Source organism: Populus alba, chromosome 1 (genome assembly GCF_005239225.2).
Source record: "Populus alba chromosome 1, ASM523922v2, whole genome shotgun sequence".
NCBI lineage: Eukaryota > Viridiplantae > Streptophyta > Magnoliopsida > Malpighiales > Salicaceae > Populus > Populus alba.
The window spans coordinates 46120133-46138912 of NC_133284.1; the positions used below are offsets into that span (position 1 = coordinate 46120133).

The 18780-nt window shown below is 32.7% G+C and overlaps 1 protein-coding gene across 1 annotated transcript; it reads right to left on the reverse strand.

Moving 5' to 3' along the window:
- Nucleotides 1-9364: 9364 nt before the first annotated feature.
- LOC118058617 (probable disease resistance protein At1g61300) lies at nt 9365-17888 on the reverse strand. Its single transcript, XM_035071340.1, has 3 exons — nt 17798-17888; nt 10733-12744; nt 9365-10593 (listed from the first exon to the last, which is right to left on the reverse strand). The coding sequence occupies exons 1-3, from the start codon at nt 17804-17806 to the stop codon at nt 9471-9473; spliced, it is 3144 nt and encodes a 1047-aa protein (XP_034927231.1). The 5' UTR covers nt 17807-17888; the 3' UTR covers nt 9365-9470.
- Nucleotides 17889-18780: the final 892 nt, after the last annotated feature.

The window sequence follows — 18780 nt, forward strand, 5'->3', positions numbered from 1 at the left end:
CAAGTATTTGTTGTACCAAGTGTTACACAACATAAATCTAGATTAACCATTTAACAAGCAAAGTATTAAAGTGAACAAAATAACAAATATAAAACATGTTAGTATCCAACGTTAAGGTCCATGTTAAGTTTATATTATACTTGTTCTTACACCATTAGTGTACCCTTTTCACCTTGACATAATTAACTTAGCTGGACATAATAAAAGAAAGAAACATAAATGAACAAGACAAGAACATAAATGAGAAAGAAGTTAACTAGACAAAGGAAAGGAAATGAAGTGCATAAACTTGATATTAATGAAAGCAAGACATAAGCAATACAAAGAGAGAAAGCAAGAGCATGATCTTGATCTGAACACCAAGATGCCTCAATACATGGTAAGTGCCTCCTTTTATAGGCCAAAATTTGGAACTATTGATTTGTTGACTAATTGATGAGTGGGTGGCCATATCTTGACTTGATAACAATCCTTATCTTCTTGTCTGAACAAGACGTCATTGCTAACATCATAATTTGCCCAGAATCCTCAGGAATGTTCTAGGAAATTGTCTCAGCTTTCCAACAAAAAAAAGATGAGGTCATTTGGACTTCTAGAACTCAAGATATGGGCTGAACACTAAATAGTGTCTGGGCTGCAGGACAGCTTCGGACTTCTTCGTTGTTCCTATATTTTGAACTTGAAAACGGCCTTCTTAGATCTTGGTGTCCAAATGAAAGTTGTAGGCCTATGTTTTACCTTTCCATCCATATAAAATGGACCTAAATCCGAGATCTAGAGCTCCAGATATGATCCAATTACCGAGCACTGTTCCGGTTTGGACTGCACCGACATCTCTTTTCTAAGTTTGGCCATCTCTTTGTCCTTTAACTTTCAATGCTTAAACTCATCAATCAATCCTTTTATTTATGTGATAGTCCTGCATTTAAAATGAGCATTTACCATAAATTAAGGTATCTTATAATATCAAACTTGTTATTATAAAACATGCTTTAGTTAAGGAGTTATTGATACTTCAAGTGCAAAATGATGATATAAAACCTTGATAAACATGCACTTTTAAGTACTAATCAGGTCACAGGTTGCAAAGTCTAAAGCCAGCTTCGTCATAGGCAAGAATGCACAACTACTGGTGTATCAATGGCTAAAGAGCCTTTGTTTTCCCAATGGATATGCCTCGAACATATCAAGATTGGTTAATTTGGAGCATTGCAGATTTTATGGAATGAAGAGCCATGATTGTCACGTCTTTATACAAACAATCATTCCATTAGCTAATCATAATTTATTGCCAAAGGGGATATGAAATTTAGTTACGAAGATCAGTTATTTTTTTAGAGATATATGCTTCAGCAAGTTGTAGATACAACACATTGAGAGGCTTGAAATGAATATCGTTGAAACAATATGCAAACTTGAGTTGATATTTTCTTCATTGTTTTTTTACTCAATAGAGCATGTACCCATACATTTACCTCATAAGGCAAAAGTTTGAGGCCCGGTTCAGTATAGATGGATGTATATATTCAAGATGTTAGATATTACACATGCAATGTAATTAAAAATGTATTTTCATTGTTTTTGTTAAATGAAAGCATTTGTTTTATTTCATACAGGTACTTGTTCAACCTTAAGAAAAAGACAAAAAACATGACACATGTTGAGGCATCGATATGTGAGGCCTATATTGTTGAGGAGATTTCAATATTTATCTCATATTATTTTGAGCCTCAGTTGAGAACAAGAATCAATTGTGTATCAAGGCATAATGATGGCAATGAAGTGTCTTCAAGTGAAAACTTGTTAATATTCTCCAATCCTAGACGACCTGCATCAAAAAATGCTGCTAGGAAAAGATATTTGTCTAAAAGAGAATTCAGACTAGTACATAATTATGTGTTATTTAACTGCAATAAACTGAGACCTTTTATTTAGTAAGTATACTAAAAATTTGTTATTAATGGACTATTTCTCCCATGTCATATCTCAAACTTATACATTGTTGAATACCTCGTAGGTAACATCATCAGTATTTACTGTCTAATAACTCATAACTAACCAAATCTCAAATCTTTTAATTACAAGATGAACAATTTGTGACATGGTTCATAATACATATAAGTATTATCTCAAACTCATTATCTATAGGGATACTTAATTTCATTACAGAATTCTTGATCACTATTCATTGTTGTACTTGATGTACCAAGTTTATAAAATGGGAGGAATGCTAAGGGATACTTAATTTTGTTACAGCTGCATTGTCTTTACTAAGTTTAGGTCCTAAAAGAAAAATGAAGTGTCGCAACGGGTATTTTGTTAATGGCTACATGGTTCATACTAAAAAATATAGGCAGGATATAAAGATATATAACGAAGGGTTTATGTTAAGGGATCGACTTCTAGTGAGTTTGAAGTAGACTATTATGTGAAGTCAGAACATGTAATTGAACTGCAATATCATAGCCAGTATAATAAAGTTTTTTTATTCAAATGTTATTGGTATGACACCACTAACAGAGGAATCAAAGTAGATCTTCATCATGGTTTGTTTGAAATTAACTTAAAAGCTAGACTCCGCAACATCAACGATGTCTTTGTTTTCGCTAAGTAATGCCAGCAAATTTATTACACATACTTCATTTCCTTTAGAAATGATCGTTCAAGAGTTGATTGGCTATCCATATTGAAAACCAAACCTAGAGGTCGTGTCGAGGTTATTCAAGATGAGAACGATGACTAAAATGTCAGAGATGATGTCTTCCAAGTAAATGAGTAGGTTGAACCATATCAAGTTGCTCCATCGATTGACTTGAAAGAAAATTCAAATTTTCGCTTCTTCAATAATATTTTTGTTGATGTTGATGTTGAGGAGCTGAATATTGTTCTAAGCTCTAATGGACAAGCACAAGTCGATGAAGATGATGATAACAATGATATCAATGTAGAAGATTGCTTTGGAGTTGACAACGAGTCAATTGAAGAAGAAGAAGACAATTCTAATTAACTATGAAAACACAAAAGTATTGTAATGCCATAAATGATAATATAATAGTTATAGATGAAATTATCAACAAATAAATATTTATTTTATAATTGTTATTTGAATTAGGGTTATTGTGTTGTGCGTGCAACTTTCAATACTGGTATTTGCAGGATAAATAGATAGTGAATGTAGATACAATATGTCATTCACTATGCAAAACACTGATGGAAACACTAACGGTTTGCATACGCTGGTGTATTCTAGAGGCGAGGGGACCTGTTCCCCTCCCCCATGCACTGTTTATTATGCATAAAACCTATGGAAACACCGACAATTTATGTTTGTTGGTATATTTCAAAGGCGAGGGGACCTGTTCCCCTCCCCTATGCACTGTTCACTGTGCACAACACCTATGGAAACACTGACAATTTGTATTCGTTGGTGTATTCCAGAGGCGAGGGGAACTGCTCCCCTCCCAAACACTATTCACTATGCAAAACACTGATGGTTTGTGTCTGTCGTTGTATTCGAGAGGTGAGGGGAACTATTCCCCTTCTCATGTCGGTGACAGCAATTGCTGGGTATCAGGTTCCCGAGAGAATTACCGATGGATAGTGTATTGTTCATACTTTTTATTTAATGCATCTCTGACTATGTATTATCCATACTTTTTACTAACAAAATCATGGACAGATAGCTAAAAATCTGGAGGGTTTTTTAAAAATTGTAATGTGAAATAAAAGTTTCAATATGACCTTACCAAGGAAATCACCAACAGATTAATTAAAAATCATATTATTTAATATTTTATCGTTGAGTCTTTTGGGAAAAATGCAATATAAATCCAGCGAGGCCGTTGGAAGTTCATTTTTTTTCTCTCATTTTCTCTCTTCACTCGCACTCAAATCCTCTCTTTATAGTAATGTAACTTATTTTTTACCATCAACACAACTAAAAGGAATAAGTGGTGAATCTTTTGAGTTATTTTCTCCTCATTTTTCTTTTTTTCTTCACTTTATTAACAATGTATTTTTGGTTTTTTTTATCACATGCAGATAAACTCTAAAATTAAGCATACCATTAAGGTAAGCATTTTGCATTCCTCAAGCTTATATTTGCTTTTGTCTATTTTATTGTCTACATTGTAATAATGTTTTATTCTGTTTGTTGAATTTTAATGGTTATTGTTAGATTTATGGTATAAATGTTAATTGAATTTATAGGATTAAATTCTTTTCTATTTTATTGTCTACATTGCAATAATGTTTTATTGTTTTGTTGAATTTTAATTGTTATTGTCAAATTTGTAGTATAAAGGCTAGTTGAATATACACAATTAAATTTAATTACAAACAATTCTTTTCAATTTAGGAAAACATTATCACATTGGTAGAAATAAATTAAGATCAACTGGTTTGTGATATATATTTTGTATATTTACAGGATTGAAAATTCTAGGTAATCTCTAGTATAGAGGAGGTGCTGCCAAATTGTTTTTCAAAAAAATAAAAATTGATTATGCAAATATTCATCAAATTTATGTAGATGCATAGAAGAAAATCAATTGAACATCATAAGCATATGATTGCATCTAGTTCTTCCAGTAGCAATGATGACAACAACGTGTCATTGGGTGCATATCAAGAAGAGGCACCTGCGTCAACTCACAACACTGACTCTTCCAATGGTTGTTCCACAACCTAGAGGCGGTGTCCCTTCAAAGTTAAATCCATTCGCCTGCCAGTACAAGGCGCATGGAAGAACGATCTTTCAATGTAAGTTTGTTTTGCTTTGAGTTTGTTTGTGTTTAACAATTTATGACAACAAATATAATATTTATTTTATTGATTTTTAGGTTCACGAACATTGACGTTCAAATCATCGATGGAGATTCCATTGTTTCAATGGAGTCAGGTTTCCAAACATTCTGATTGGAAGCCTCTTATCGATGCGTGATTTTTAAGATTTAAGGTTAGTGTTCACTTAAAATTTTAACTATTTTCTATGTAAATTCATTTACTTTATTTAGATTATTGATTTATTTTTCATAAATTTTTAATGCAACGGTGAATTTGAATGTGATAGAGAAAATAACAACGAAAACAATACGATAATTATTTTTATTTTAAATATTAAAATTTCATTTGTCATTAACTCATAGAATATGTTTATATCATGTAGGTTATGTAATTTTTGGTATGAGGGGAAAAAAAGTTCAAAAATATGCTTGAGAAAGCGCTCTACCAAGCTAAAATAACGTGGCAGTTTGGAAGGATTTCAGGCCGCCATACATCTCGGAGGATACATGGGTAGAATATATTCAGCACGTGATATTTGAGCATTTCACATGACATTTGTAGTCTAGTGCAGAGAATCAGACCTGGCAAATTCATGGGTCAATTACCATGCACACCGGTAGCTCCGTTTTTTTTGTTTTGCATGCAAAATGGATGGTAAAATTAATTTTAATCACATCTATCTTTCATTAATTTGTTGTTATTTATAAATATATTTAATTTGTAACATTTCTTTTCTTAAAGGATACAACTCTTGGACATGAGCCGAGCCCAATGGAGCTTTTTGTGGAGATGCATATGTGAAGTGAAGACCACCAAAAGGGGGCGCAACGGCTCATCGACAACCACATACAACACTTTGTGGTATGTTTGTTCAACCATTTTCTTTCATAAGTTATTATTTTCTTGAATTGAATTTCATGCTTTTAGTTTTTATTTCCAAGAGACATAATAGCCGATTGAGGGAGAGATACGAGGATGATCCTTCAACCCACCTGGACTTTGATCAGGATTTGTGAATGGAGACAGGATTGTCTGGTGGACCCTATAGAAATTAGATGTACGAACTCTCCAACACAATGGCCGAGAACTTGCAGATGACCCGTAGTATCTTAACCATTGAGTGGTACGTGCTATGCACCACCTTTTTTGTCGTATAATCCTAGGAACAACTAGCCTCCACCTCCTCCTCCTCGTCCAAGGCCACCATTGTTCTAGTTTAATTTTTATTTGAACATATAAATTTATAATCAATATTTGGATTTTATATTATTCAAGTTTATTTTTACATATTTCAATTTTAAACAATTTTATTTTTTTCAAAAGATTTTTAAAATCTTTATTTTTAATTCTTACATACGAATATACCAAGGAACACAATCGGTCAATATATTCTAGGGGTGAGGGGAACAATTTACTTCATATGCCACTATAACACTGTTACATCACTAATGGAATTGTTTCGTCAGTATTTTATAGAGGGTTCGAATAAATTTACAATGAAAGCCACTACCAATCACCGACGAAATAATTTCGTCAGGGTATTAAGGCGGGTAATTTGTTTTGCGTACATTTTTCATCTGTAAAACCGTAAGTGTTTTTTTTTTTTTACTAACAGAAATACCAACAAAAAATGATATTACAGACGAATAGATTACTAACAAAAGGTTTATGTCCATAAATCTATCAGTAAAAGTTTTGCTGACAGATTGTGAGAGTAAATACTGACAGAAACTTTTATCGGTAAAACTATTAATTCTGGTAGTCTTTAATTAGTTAAATGGTAACTAGGAAAAACAAAAGTAGGACTATTTACTCAAATTTAATAAACTTTGATCAACTTGAAGTGCTAGTGAATTCCTAACATGTTCATTGCCTTTTTTATTTTTGTATATTTCATTCCCGCCCAACTTTAACACAGAGATAATTCAAGTTAATGTCTGTATTTTAATATTTGATTGAAAGAAAGAGCATTGGTAAATCAAAATTTAAATTTCATGGCAGACATCAACCTTGAATGCCATTACATCACTAGTCACATGACAAGTAAAATCTTTGGTAACTTTGACGCAAGAGTAACGACAGAGTAAAAAACACACGTATAAATTGGGTAACTAGTACAGTAAATTAAAAAAATTAGCAAATTAATATATGTTTAAAAAGATTGTGTGAAGTATAACATTTAGTAAATGTCGACCGGTTCTGAAAATAATAATAAAAAATCTCAAAATTATCAAAATTGGGTGGCCTCAGCTAGTGTTTTTCATAAAAAAAATATCAAAAAAACATAAATATTTTTTTAAAATAAAAAAAATAATATTAATCAAATAATATCATTAGAAAATAAGATATCAACAATAAATAAAGAAAAAAAACTATGATTCAATGCAAAAGATGAACGCTTGCTAATACTATCGAAATATATCTCAATGATCTTTTTTCTTAACAAAGAAAAAATTAAATGAGAATTAAATAATTTCATATAGAGAAAAATAAAAATAAATATGAAATATAAAAAAAGGACAAAAAAGTCAATTACTGTTAACTTTTGAAACCGTGACCTGGGTTATAAGACTGGAATCACTATACTTAAAAAAATCATGAGGGTTAAAATCACAAAAATGTAACATAAAAAAATACAAAATACAAAAAAAATAATTGTTTAAATTTAAATAAAAAATAAATCAAAAGGCAACAACAAATTTTAAATTTGAGAGTTAAATTAAAAAGAATAAAAACATTAACAAAAAGACAAATATCAAAAGAATGGAGAAAAAAAAAAACAATACAATGTAAACTAGAATTGAAGGGTGAAACTTTCTTAAAAGATTCGATAAAAAAAATCATAAGAATAAGCATCAAATCTTAAACATTAAAACATGATAAAATGTATGTGTGTGTGTGTTTATATATATATATATATATATATATATATATATATATATATAATTACTCAGCGTATTTTTTTTGCGCACAAAAATACTCTTAAATGTAAATCAAAAAAACATATATATGTGTCTAATTAAACAAATCACTAACCATTTTGAAAAGCAATGAAAAAACAATCATCAACAATTAAAAAAAAATTGACAAAACCAAGCGAAAAATAAAAATCAAGATATCTAACATCGCAACACGAGTAATTTAAATGATTATGTATAATGAATTCCTCTATTAAAATAAATTTTTAATTGAAAAACAAATAATATTTATATTAGAAACCGACACACATATAAAAAATTTTGAATAATAATTTTTTTTTTAAAGAAAAAAAAAACAATGCAAGACTGCAAATATGAAAAATCTTACTAAAAAATCAATATTTAAAAAAATTAATCTATATAAAATTAAGAAAAATCGCAAATGAATCATACCTACATTTTTAAAAATTAAACATACCCAATATCATTTAAAAATAATCACAATCTAACTAAAACGTAAATCCAAAATTTATTTAAAAAAATATACACAAATAATGCATTATTTTAAATAAAAACTGGAAAAAAAAAATTCAAGCCAGACACTTTTAGGCCTGGCCCAATAAAGCAACGACTCACATGCAGGCCTTTTTTTTTTAAGTTTAATGGGGCAGATATATCAAAAAACAATGGACATGTCACCTATGTCAACAGACAATGCGTTGTCTACGCAACTTAGAATCCGGCCACCACAGTGGCCGCAAAACAAGGTCCTTTGTTTTTTTCACCCAAAAACTAGTTCTCAAGCCATTTGTAACCGAAAACACCTAGAAAAGACCCTAGAAACCTTGTTAAGTTAATCCATGGCCACCAAAAACCTTATAAACCACCCCAAAATCAGAAATCCACCCAAAACAAAAATTATTCCCGAGCTCATATATGTTTTTTATGTGTTTTAAAGGTAAAAAAAAAAAAAAAACACACACACACATAAATGCAACCATTTTGGTGGTCGTAATCTTCCACAACGACCACTTTCTCTTTGTAAGTCGGAATTCGGCAACTCCATCTCTCTCCTCCCAATAGAAAAGAAATAAACAAAAAAAAAATCAAGTTAGGTACTAAAATGTATTTTTTAAAATTCAAGGGACTGGTTTTTAATGAAAGTTTTATGTTACCCGAGATGTTTACTCCAGTCCCCTAACTTTTTAATTCAACCCTCTCTCCTAAAAAAAATATACAATTAGGGGCTAACTTTGGCTTATAAAGGTCAAATCATGCAAAATAAAAGTTTGAGAATCAAAAAGTGAGAAATTTAAAAAAATACACTACTTTAATCAACATATTATTGTGAGAGAATGCACAATAATTCTTGCATAATTAAAGATTGGTGCATTTTAGTTATAGATAAATTACGATTCTCCACTGGTATTTTTAAACTCTAGATATTTTACAAGTTCGAAGCTGTCTGCATCTCTTCCCAATTTTATTGGCACCTTCTCCAAAAATTTCAATTCTTTAGGTTTCTTGTGATAATTCAACGGGATGGATACTCTGATCTCTCTGGACTCGCAAGTAAAAGAAAATGGTGAAAGTGGAAGTGAGGAGTGACAAAATGGAAAAAAGCATTGGAAGGTGGACACTCGGAAATACTAACGTAGAAATTAAAATGAAACAGATGAGGAAGAAGATTTAAACGATACAGATTCAGAGCCATACCATTTAGGCCATGCATTTATTCAACTTCCTGCCTGCCTGCTCTTCCCACTACTAATATAAAGACTCCCGAAACACACAGAGGGGTTGAAGGGCATTCTTACTGGTGGAATTGTCCCACACCACTGATTCCCACCATTCTTTTGGATATGCCTGGATTTTTCGAAGTGGTGTTTGGCCATTAGCATGGTTGCGATGAGAGAGTGGTATCTTCTTTAGATTTGGGCAGTTAACCACAAGAATTTCTTGTAGAGAACCACAAATCACTTCCCCGTGGAAAATGCTTTTTAGCTCCGGTAAGTTGCTTAATTTCAAAGCCTTCAAATTTGGGAGAATGGTAACAGCGTAGTGGGTGCTGCTGCTGCTTCTGTCTTCAACCATCACACCTTCTTCTTCATCCTCTATTGCTATTATCTCCTCCATTTGGTCACAGCCATCAACTTCAATCACTTCCAAGTTCGTGAGATTTGGTAACAAGTCGACGGAGAGCAGATTCTTCATACTTGGACATGCACCTATTCTCAACCTTTTAAGAAGGGAAAAGGTACCATTAGATTGCCATGGTGGTGGAGCAGCACCTTCTCTTGTAATGAAGACACGAAACTTCTTCAAAGTTCTAAGGTATAGCGATTCGAGGCTTTCAAATATATCTGTGGAGGATTCTGACATCGAAACCAAGCACTCTATCCCATCACATTCCCTCATCACGAAAGACTTCAGTGAAGTTGCATGTTTAAATGGAGAAACATCGCATAAGCTCCTTGCGTCGTGACATCTTCCAATTGACAAAGCTGAAACATCTTCTGGGAGCTCAAGAAACGTTCCTTTTTCACCGATATCGCAATCATGCAGCGCAACTTCTTTATAAAAGACTTCCTCTGGCGTCATATGAAGTATATCATCTATATATGGATCCACACCTACTTGTCCTATTATGAAGATGTATGAGGTTAGAGGTTGTCTCCCTTCCGGAGATTTGAGGTACTTCTTGAAGTCAACGAGATCACTGAATTGGTACCTCAAAGTTTCCAACCTCTTCAAGCATGCTACTTCCTCTATTAGTAATGTCTTGAAAATGCCCAACGCCCGGTTAACGCTAAGGAATTGTAGGCGGGAGAGATTGGGCAATATACCAGAAGGAAGCTCCAATAGACTATTTCCATAAAGATTAAGATACCTGAAATAGTACAGGAGAAGGATCAATGGTGTCAGTTATTTTATCCTTTCGGATGTTTGCTATTTCAAATCTATAAATCTTGATCCAAGTATTTCACAGTGGAAAAGAAGGTAAAGAGAAGAAAAAAGGAAAAAGATACCTGAGATTGGACAGCATTTCCATCCCCTGGGGCAGTTTTTCAAGTGCAGTATAGCGGAGATCCAATTTCCTCAACTCCCTAAGCTTTGCTAATGATGGTATATATCTTAGCATCTCACACCTTCTGAGATATAATGCAGTGAGATTCACCAAATTGGAGAAGGAACATGGCAATTCCCGGATAACGGTGCATGATAGATCAAGAACCTTGAGCCCTTGCAAATGTTTGAAAAAGGAATCCGCAATCATTTCTAGCTTGGTATTTGAGGTTAAAAACAATGTTGAAAGCTTGGGACACATTGGTGAATAGCCAGAGGGAATTTCCTTTACGTAATTTTCCATTAAAGAAACTCTCACGACTTCCTCTTTCCACTCGCTCTCATCTGGTAATTCTTTAAGTTGCTCCCTACCTTCAACCATGACTGGAGAGTTCTCCCTCAGTTTCTGAAGAGCCATATCTTGAATCAAGTCATGCATCTTGAAAAATCGGTAGTTTTCTTTGCTGAAAAAACTTTCCAACAAGCAAGCATTTTCAAGCTTGTTAAGCATAGCCTGACCTCTATCATATTCTGCCTGCCTGCTCTTCATTGGTTGAATTATTCCCTCATCGATCAAATAACCTATCAAGTCTTCTCTATCTACGGTGAAATCCTCTGGAAAAAATGCACAGTATAAGAGACACTGCTGCAACGCTGAGTCATTCAAGCGCATATAACTAAATCTCAAAATATGGAATACCTCAGGTTCCATGTCTTCTGCCCTAACTTCTGATTGTTTCAATTCTGTCAATGCATTCCTCCATTCATGCAAGTCATCCACTTCCCTCATGCTTCCGGCCATTGCTATAATCCCAAGCGGCAGACAAGCACATTCTGCTGTAACAGATTTTGCTATCTGTACGACTTCAGGAGAAAGTGCTGCGTCATGCCCAAGTTTCTCCGCCAACAAAGTCCAAGCTTCTTCTTCAGTAAGAAGCTCTACTTTGATGATCTCTCGGCAACCCATCCGCCGACAAACTTCTAACGATCGACTTGTGAGAATCAACTTGCACGCGTTCACTTCAACAGGTATGCCCACCTTTTCTAGCAGAAAATGATTCCACAAATCATCTAGAATGAGAACAGACTTTCCCTTTGCAACTAATGCTTTAGACAACTTTGCCGCTCTTCTATTCTCATCCTCTTCATTTGAAAGGTCTAAATTAATAGCTTTGGCAATAAGATACTGCAATTTACTGATGGTGAAATTTTGTGATACAGTAACCCAAAACACATAATTGAAAGAACTTGGTCTTTGTAGCAGCTGATTATGGATATGCGTCACCAGCGATGTTTTTCCGACACCGCCCATCCCATAAATGCCAACACTTAAGACGTCATCCTTCATTAACCAAGACCAGATCATCTCCTTATTTCTGTCAGAAGCCTGACCTACCAGCTTTGTTGTCAGTAATGCTTCTCCTTTAGCCTTATGTACATGAAGCCCTTCAGAAACTCTACTTTCGCCAGTAACTATGGACACACTACCGGTGAAGTTGTCTGTCAAATTCTGCACTCCACCATCTGAAACATCTGCCCCTTGGTCAATAAGTTCAATCCCTTCCACTGCTCTGCTGTGTGTCAAATTTTCTGTATCTAGCATGCCTTCATAAACTCCTTCCCATCCCGTACTCTCTGTCCAATCTTCCATTGCCATATCCGGGAGATCCCTCCCTTCTTGCTCTGTTCTTTGAGCTTCTACATTTGGAACTGTATGATCAATTGGTGGGATTGCATTTTGTTTTTTGTGCATTGCTTGGTACGCTGCTGCTTTAACATCAACGGGTACTCTTCCACAAATACCAACTCCTTTCCCACTTTCTCCTGACAAATGATATTTGAACCTTGAGATTGAAGTAGACGCAGCAAATGTAGATTTGCAAAATTTGCACTTGAAAGGACCATCATCATTTGTCTTCTCAACATGATCCCAAAATGGATCGGTATGTTTAACCCTCTTCTTTTGTGGGCGCTCCTACAGACACCAAATCAGCATTAATGAATGGAAAACAATGATTGATGTTTTTCAGTTAGGGAAAAAAAAAAAGACAAGCTAGCCTCCCCGCCCCCCTCTCTCTTCCGCCTACTGTCTCATTGTCTCAGAAGCCTCTCTTTGTTCTTTTTCTCAGGCTGCTGCCGACTAACAAACATACACATAAAAACAAATAGCCATCCTATTATCAAATAGCATGTTAGTAGATAGATGGCTCAATAATATAAATGGTTATGGTAATTGCAGTGGGAACTGCCAGACTCACGTTAACATGGACTTGGATAACCGTCTAATCCAAGCATTTTGAGCCTAGTATAATGCCAAACCCACATTACTTGGAGTTGACAAATATGTAATTTGGGTCTGGAATATTTGTCTGACCCAAGGCTTAGGCGCATGGGTCAGGCTTGCAAGACTCAATTGTTGTAGATCTGACATGGTTGCCAAAACCCAAGCGCTATAGGTTTGGCCTTGTCTTTAGACCTAGGCGATTGGGTATGGCGAAAGCGCTTTAGGTCTAACATGATTGTCAAGACCAAGCGTCGTAGATCTAGTGTGGTCACCAGACCCATAGGCCCTAGGTCTAGAAATCAGGCGCAGACCAAGGCGTTTGGGTCTGGCAAACATACTACACTCACGCGCCTGGGTGTGGTAACCATTTGGAAACGATGAAAATATCCCTACACGCAGCCTTGTTTGTTGAAATCCAAGGGTAGTTTCGTATTTGAATTGTTTTAATAAAAGAAAAGGACGATGAAGCCCCTTAATACATTTATATTTTCCCCCTTCAGGGGTAATGGTTATATCTCCACTGTTTATTTAAAAAAAAAAAAAACTAAAGAAGCCCTCAACCCAAAGGTTAAAATTTTGTTTCTTGAAGGGAAAATCAATATCTATAATATAGCTCAAAAATCATAAACAAACTATTTTATCCTCAATCATTCTTTCAATACCAATTGTATCCCATGAAAAAGACAAACCTACCCCAACTGCATAGTTAGCAAGTTTCTTTGCTAAGGACAATTCTGTCATTATACTGCTCCAATTCACAATAATCTATGTCTAGGTAAACAATGAGAAGGATACTCATCTCTTTTAGTATATGTTATAATTTGCCCATAACTTTTTGGGCTAGTCGCAGTGAGCACTTTTGCAGAAGTGGTCATAACTTCAAAAAAATTTAAAAAATTAATTTTAAATTCAATAAATAACTTAATACAATTTTATGTTTAAATACCTATTTTTCTTTCAAAAAATCATTTTTGTTATAGATTTATCCCTCTGTAGACTCGTGTGGATGTTTCTAGCTTAGTCAAGTAATGATTTGTCTATTTACTTTTTAAGATTATAAAACCTATAGTCGGATGTATTTCAACCACACCTCGGCTAAGCATTATATCTATTCTTGCGTGCTGTTATAAATTGTTATATCTATCCTTAAGATGTTTTTTTTATGAGATATGGTTTTTAGAAGGAAAAAAAAGGTGTTTTAAAAATATTATTTTCAAAGTTAATTTTAGTAGGAATTGATTTGCAAATAAAAAGATATCTCTTAGATTTTCTTTTTAGCAATTAAATTTCATTTGAAATTTAAATTAGTATCCTCATAAGGGTTCTAATTATAAAAATTGATTTAATCTTATAAATTCAATTCAATTTACAGGATTTTAAACAACCTAAATTAGACCATGAAATCATAAGACAATTATTTCAATTAGGATGTCCTTACAAGGAAAAATGCTTATAGTGATAACCTAAAAAATAATAGTTCTCAAGAAAAAAAAGTTAAGAACATGTAATGGGTTCGTTAAACTAAATTAATTTAATGTAATATGATTTTAGTTCATTAGTTGCTAAAGCGCCCAATATCTTATTCTTCATCTTAATTTATGTCCAATATAATAAAACAGAATGAACAATTAAATTACATCCTAGCAGAGTTTTAAAACCCGACCCGATAGTTGATCTGACCTAAGGCTCGGGTTACGGGTTATTCCTGGATCACCGAGTCGCCCCGCCAAGTCAACTGGGTTTTTTACTTCTTGTATTTTTTCTTAAAACCGGCTTGGTTCCAGCCCCGAGTCAGCCGGGTCCCGAGTCGACCCGCTAGGTTGGGGCAGGTTTTAAAATTACGCATTCTAGTCCATAAAAATATCACACTTTTTATTTATTTGATCCCTATAGTTTTAGTAAAAGTTTATTTTGGTGCTTTACTTTTTTATATTTCTCGTTTTGGTCCTTAAATTTTTTTTATTTCGTCATGTAGTTTTGGTTAAATTTCATTTTAATCCCTTAATTTCAATATTAGTCCCTAGAGCTTTGGGTATTTGTTTCCTTTTGATCAATCACATTTAAAAAAAAAACACACAATATTGGCTTCGTTGGGTTTGTATTCAAGAGAAGAGTTTGACATAAGTGATTTTGGCTTTTAACCATGCTAGAAAAAATATATCGAAATCTAGAAAGTGTTTTTTGTTAAGATTGATTTTGGATTTTAGATTGATTAGAGGGTGTTTTGGGTTTGAAATAAGATTATTGAAATTTCTAGGATGGTTTTTTTTTTCATATATTTAGGTAAAAACATGTTGAAAATAGGATTTTAGGGGAAAACTTGAAACTTGATTTTTTCATCAATGGGAACCAAAATTTGTTACAATGGATGATGCATTGTTCACTTTATTTTTAAAAAAAAATACTTGAGAATGTTTTCACCAATTTTAGATTTTAAATTGGACGGACAATATGTCATCTGCCTAGTTTTTTTTAAGAAAAAACAAATGAAGAGTCATCTAATACAAAGAATCTTCTCACTAGAGAGGTGGCTGAAAAATTAAAGGGTGTTTTTTCGACCTTAAAATCCATTATTTAATGCCATTTTTACTTACAAAACACCTAATAAATATTCTTACAATCTCAAAAATCCAATCTATCAACTCAAAAATTCCAAAAGATCCAAAAACACATAATCAACATTGATATACTTTTTTAAGGAAATATGAAGGTTTAACAAGACTTCAATGAGACTCTTCTTATTGAATAAGAATCATTAACATTGAGATCGACCTTTTTTGCTATTGAAATATGGTCAACTAACAACTTTTTCTCTATTTTATCATTTAACGTGTGATTTTTTCTTTTCTCTCTCAAATCTAGCGACTAAAATGTGAATAAAATAAAGTCTTGGAATAATTTTTGAACTAAAATGACCAAAAAGAAATTAGACAAAATCTTAAGGCTAAATTTTCAAAAAAGAGTTGTTATATGACCAAACTTTCAATTTTGGTCCTCTCATCTTTCATTTTTTCCAAACAATAAACTTGATTGTTTTTCAACTAATTGAGAACAAATCCAATGTTGGAATGTATTTTTTTTTAGACTGTGAATAAATTGACAGAAAGTAATACAAAACAAATCATCAAGCTAAATAATCAATCAATACAACATAGAAGGATAAAATTTAAAAAAAAATGGGAGAATTAAAAAAAACAAAGGACCAAATGAGAATTTGTTTTTTTTTTAAATAAAAGGCTACCATTTCACATTACTTTTAGTTTTGGTCCTCTCTTATTTTTATTTTTTCACAAACAACAAAATCAATTTGTTTTTCAAAATAAAAAGCCAACACAATGTCAAAATGTTTTTTTGAGACCGCAATAACAAAAAAAAAAAAAAATACATCAAGCCCAATCATCAATCAACAAAACATGAAAAGATAAAAAAAAAGAAAAAAAAAAAATTCAATGAGGAGAGGAATGATATTTCCCTTATCCTTGATAATGTGTTTTTTTTAAAATAAAAATGGGTGTATAGATAAACTAACTATATATACTCAATAGGTGGATTATAGGCGGATCTTACTAATAATTTTACAATACCAATAGGTCCGTAGGTGGATTTCTAGTAAATTAATGTATTTCTTTTTAATAAAAAAAAAAAAAGGTGTATAGACAAACTAACTATATACTCAATAGGTGATATTGCATTATTTTTTTTTTTTACATTATTACACATTTAATTTCACCTCCAATAAATTTATGTCAATTTTAAAACTTAAGATATCTCCTATGAATGGTACTATGTAAATATGCCAATGTTTCAAAAAGCCAATAATGAAAGATCAATGACATGGAACATACAAAGGTAAAAATAAAATAGAAGTAAAAGAGATAGAGCCAAAGTAAATGAAGAGTTGTCTCTAATGCCAAGAATCTGCTCACTAGAGAGATGGCTGAGAAATTAGGAGATGTTTTCCGACTTTTAAAATTTATTATGCAATCTATTTTTACTTAAAAATACCTAATAAATATTTTTAAAATCTAAAAACTCCAATCCATCAACTTAAAAACGCCAAAAAATTCCAAAAACACATAATCAACCTTGATATACTTTTTAAGGCAATATAAAAGTTTAAAAAGACTTTTAATAGGACTCCTCTCATTGAATAAAACTCGTTAATATTGAGATCGATCTTCTTAGGTATCAAAATATAGCCAAACCAACAACCTTTTTCTATTTTATCATTTAATTTGGGATTTTTTTCGCTTGTATCTCAAATTTAGGGATTGAAATGTGCAAAAAAGTAATGTCTTGGATAAATCATACAATTTTCAAACTAAAAGGGCCAAAAACAAATTGGACAAGATCTTAAGGCTAATTTTTTTAAAAAAAGAGCTGCTATTTTACTAAACTTACAATTTTGGTCCTCTCATCTTAAGGTTAAAATCTTAGTGTCCAATTGAATGAAAATTCTCTTTACACCGAGTGAGTTATTACTTTTTTTTTTTACTTGCCATCTCATTCAACTATCTATAATGTTCGTATGAGATATAATGCAGAAAGCTGTACCGTGGCGAGTTGCTACCATTGGATTCACTGATAGCATAAACCTCTACTCAAAGCTCGTCGTACCAGTAGGAAATTGTTGGGTTAAACAAAAAAGCAAGCTGGGGATTCTTGCTTTCTTAAGCATGATCAAGTAAAATACAACAAGAAAATAGCACTAACAAGATTGAGCAAAAGTGAAAGGAAAACATACTCGGTCCATTTTATTGTCTTCAAGGATTTTGATTAGCACACAGAAGAAGGAACCAGTGCCAAGCTGGTCGACAACCAGGAAACCTCCTCTCCTGCTTTGAGAGAAAGAAAGAAGGTGAAGTTCAGAGCAAAAAAGAATCATAAAAGGAAGCAAAGTATTCCATACGAGGATAATACCAATACAGAAACTAGAAGAACATTTTCCAAGATGAACACAAGGAAACCGAGAACCACCATAAAGGGTAAGATCAACTATCAGCCAAAAACTAGATGAGAATATGCCAATTAGGTCCTGAGCATCAAAGAGATACAAATGTTTGTCACTCAAGCAATCTCTAGATTGATGACACCAATAAATTGTTTGTGAAGCTCAATAAGATACTTCTATGTCACGCTTTACTGTAGCTTGTAAGAACACAATGAGCAAGAAACTATATCCTGAACTCTGATCTGATCAAGTCAAGACAATTCACAACAAAGATCTTCAAACGATGATCTGACTAAACTCAGAATGAATTAGAGAAGCAGTCATGAAGGGAGAAAAGAATGTGGTACGCACAGCTAAGAAAGGAATGAATTAGTGTAGCGTAGAGAAAAGCAATTTATTTGTGTCAGCCAATGGTTTATAGACTAAATAAAAAAAATTGCAAGTGTTGTTGTGCCTGGTGGCTTTTCGTGGCCACAGAAGGCTTCTCAAGTCTCGACCAAAAAAATATTAGTATTGGCTGCAATTCGGACAAAACATAACATCACAATCGTTATAAAAGGTGATTTTATATATATATATATATATAAATATATATATATATATATATATAAAAGGTGGCTGTTATTTTGTCCCTTTATTTTTTTATTAAATATATAGTTAATCTTTTTTATTTTTAAAAACCAAACATCTTATATTTATTTGTAATTTAAAGGGTGTTTGATAGTGTAATAATGGTTGTTTTTTTTTAATATTTTTTACTTAGAAATAAATCAAAA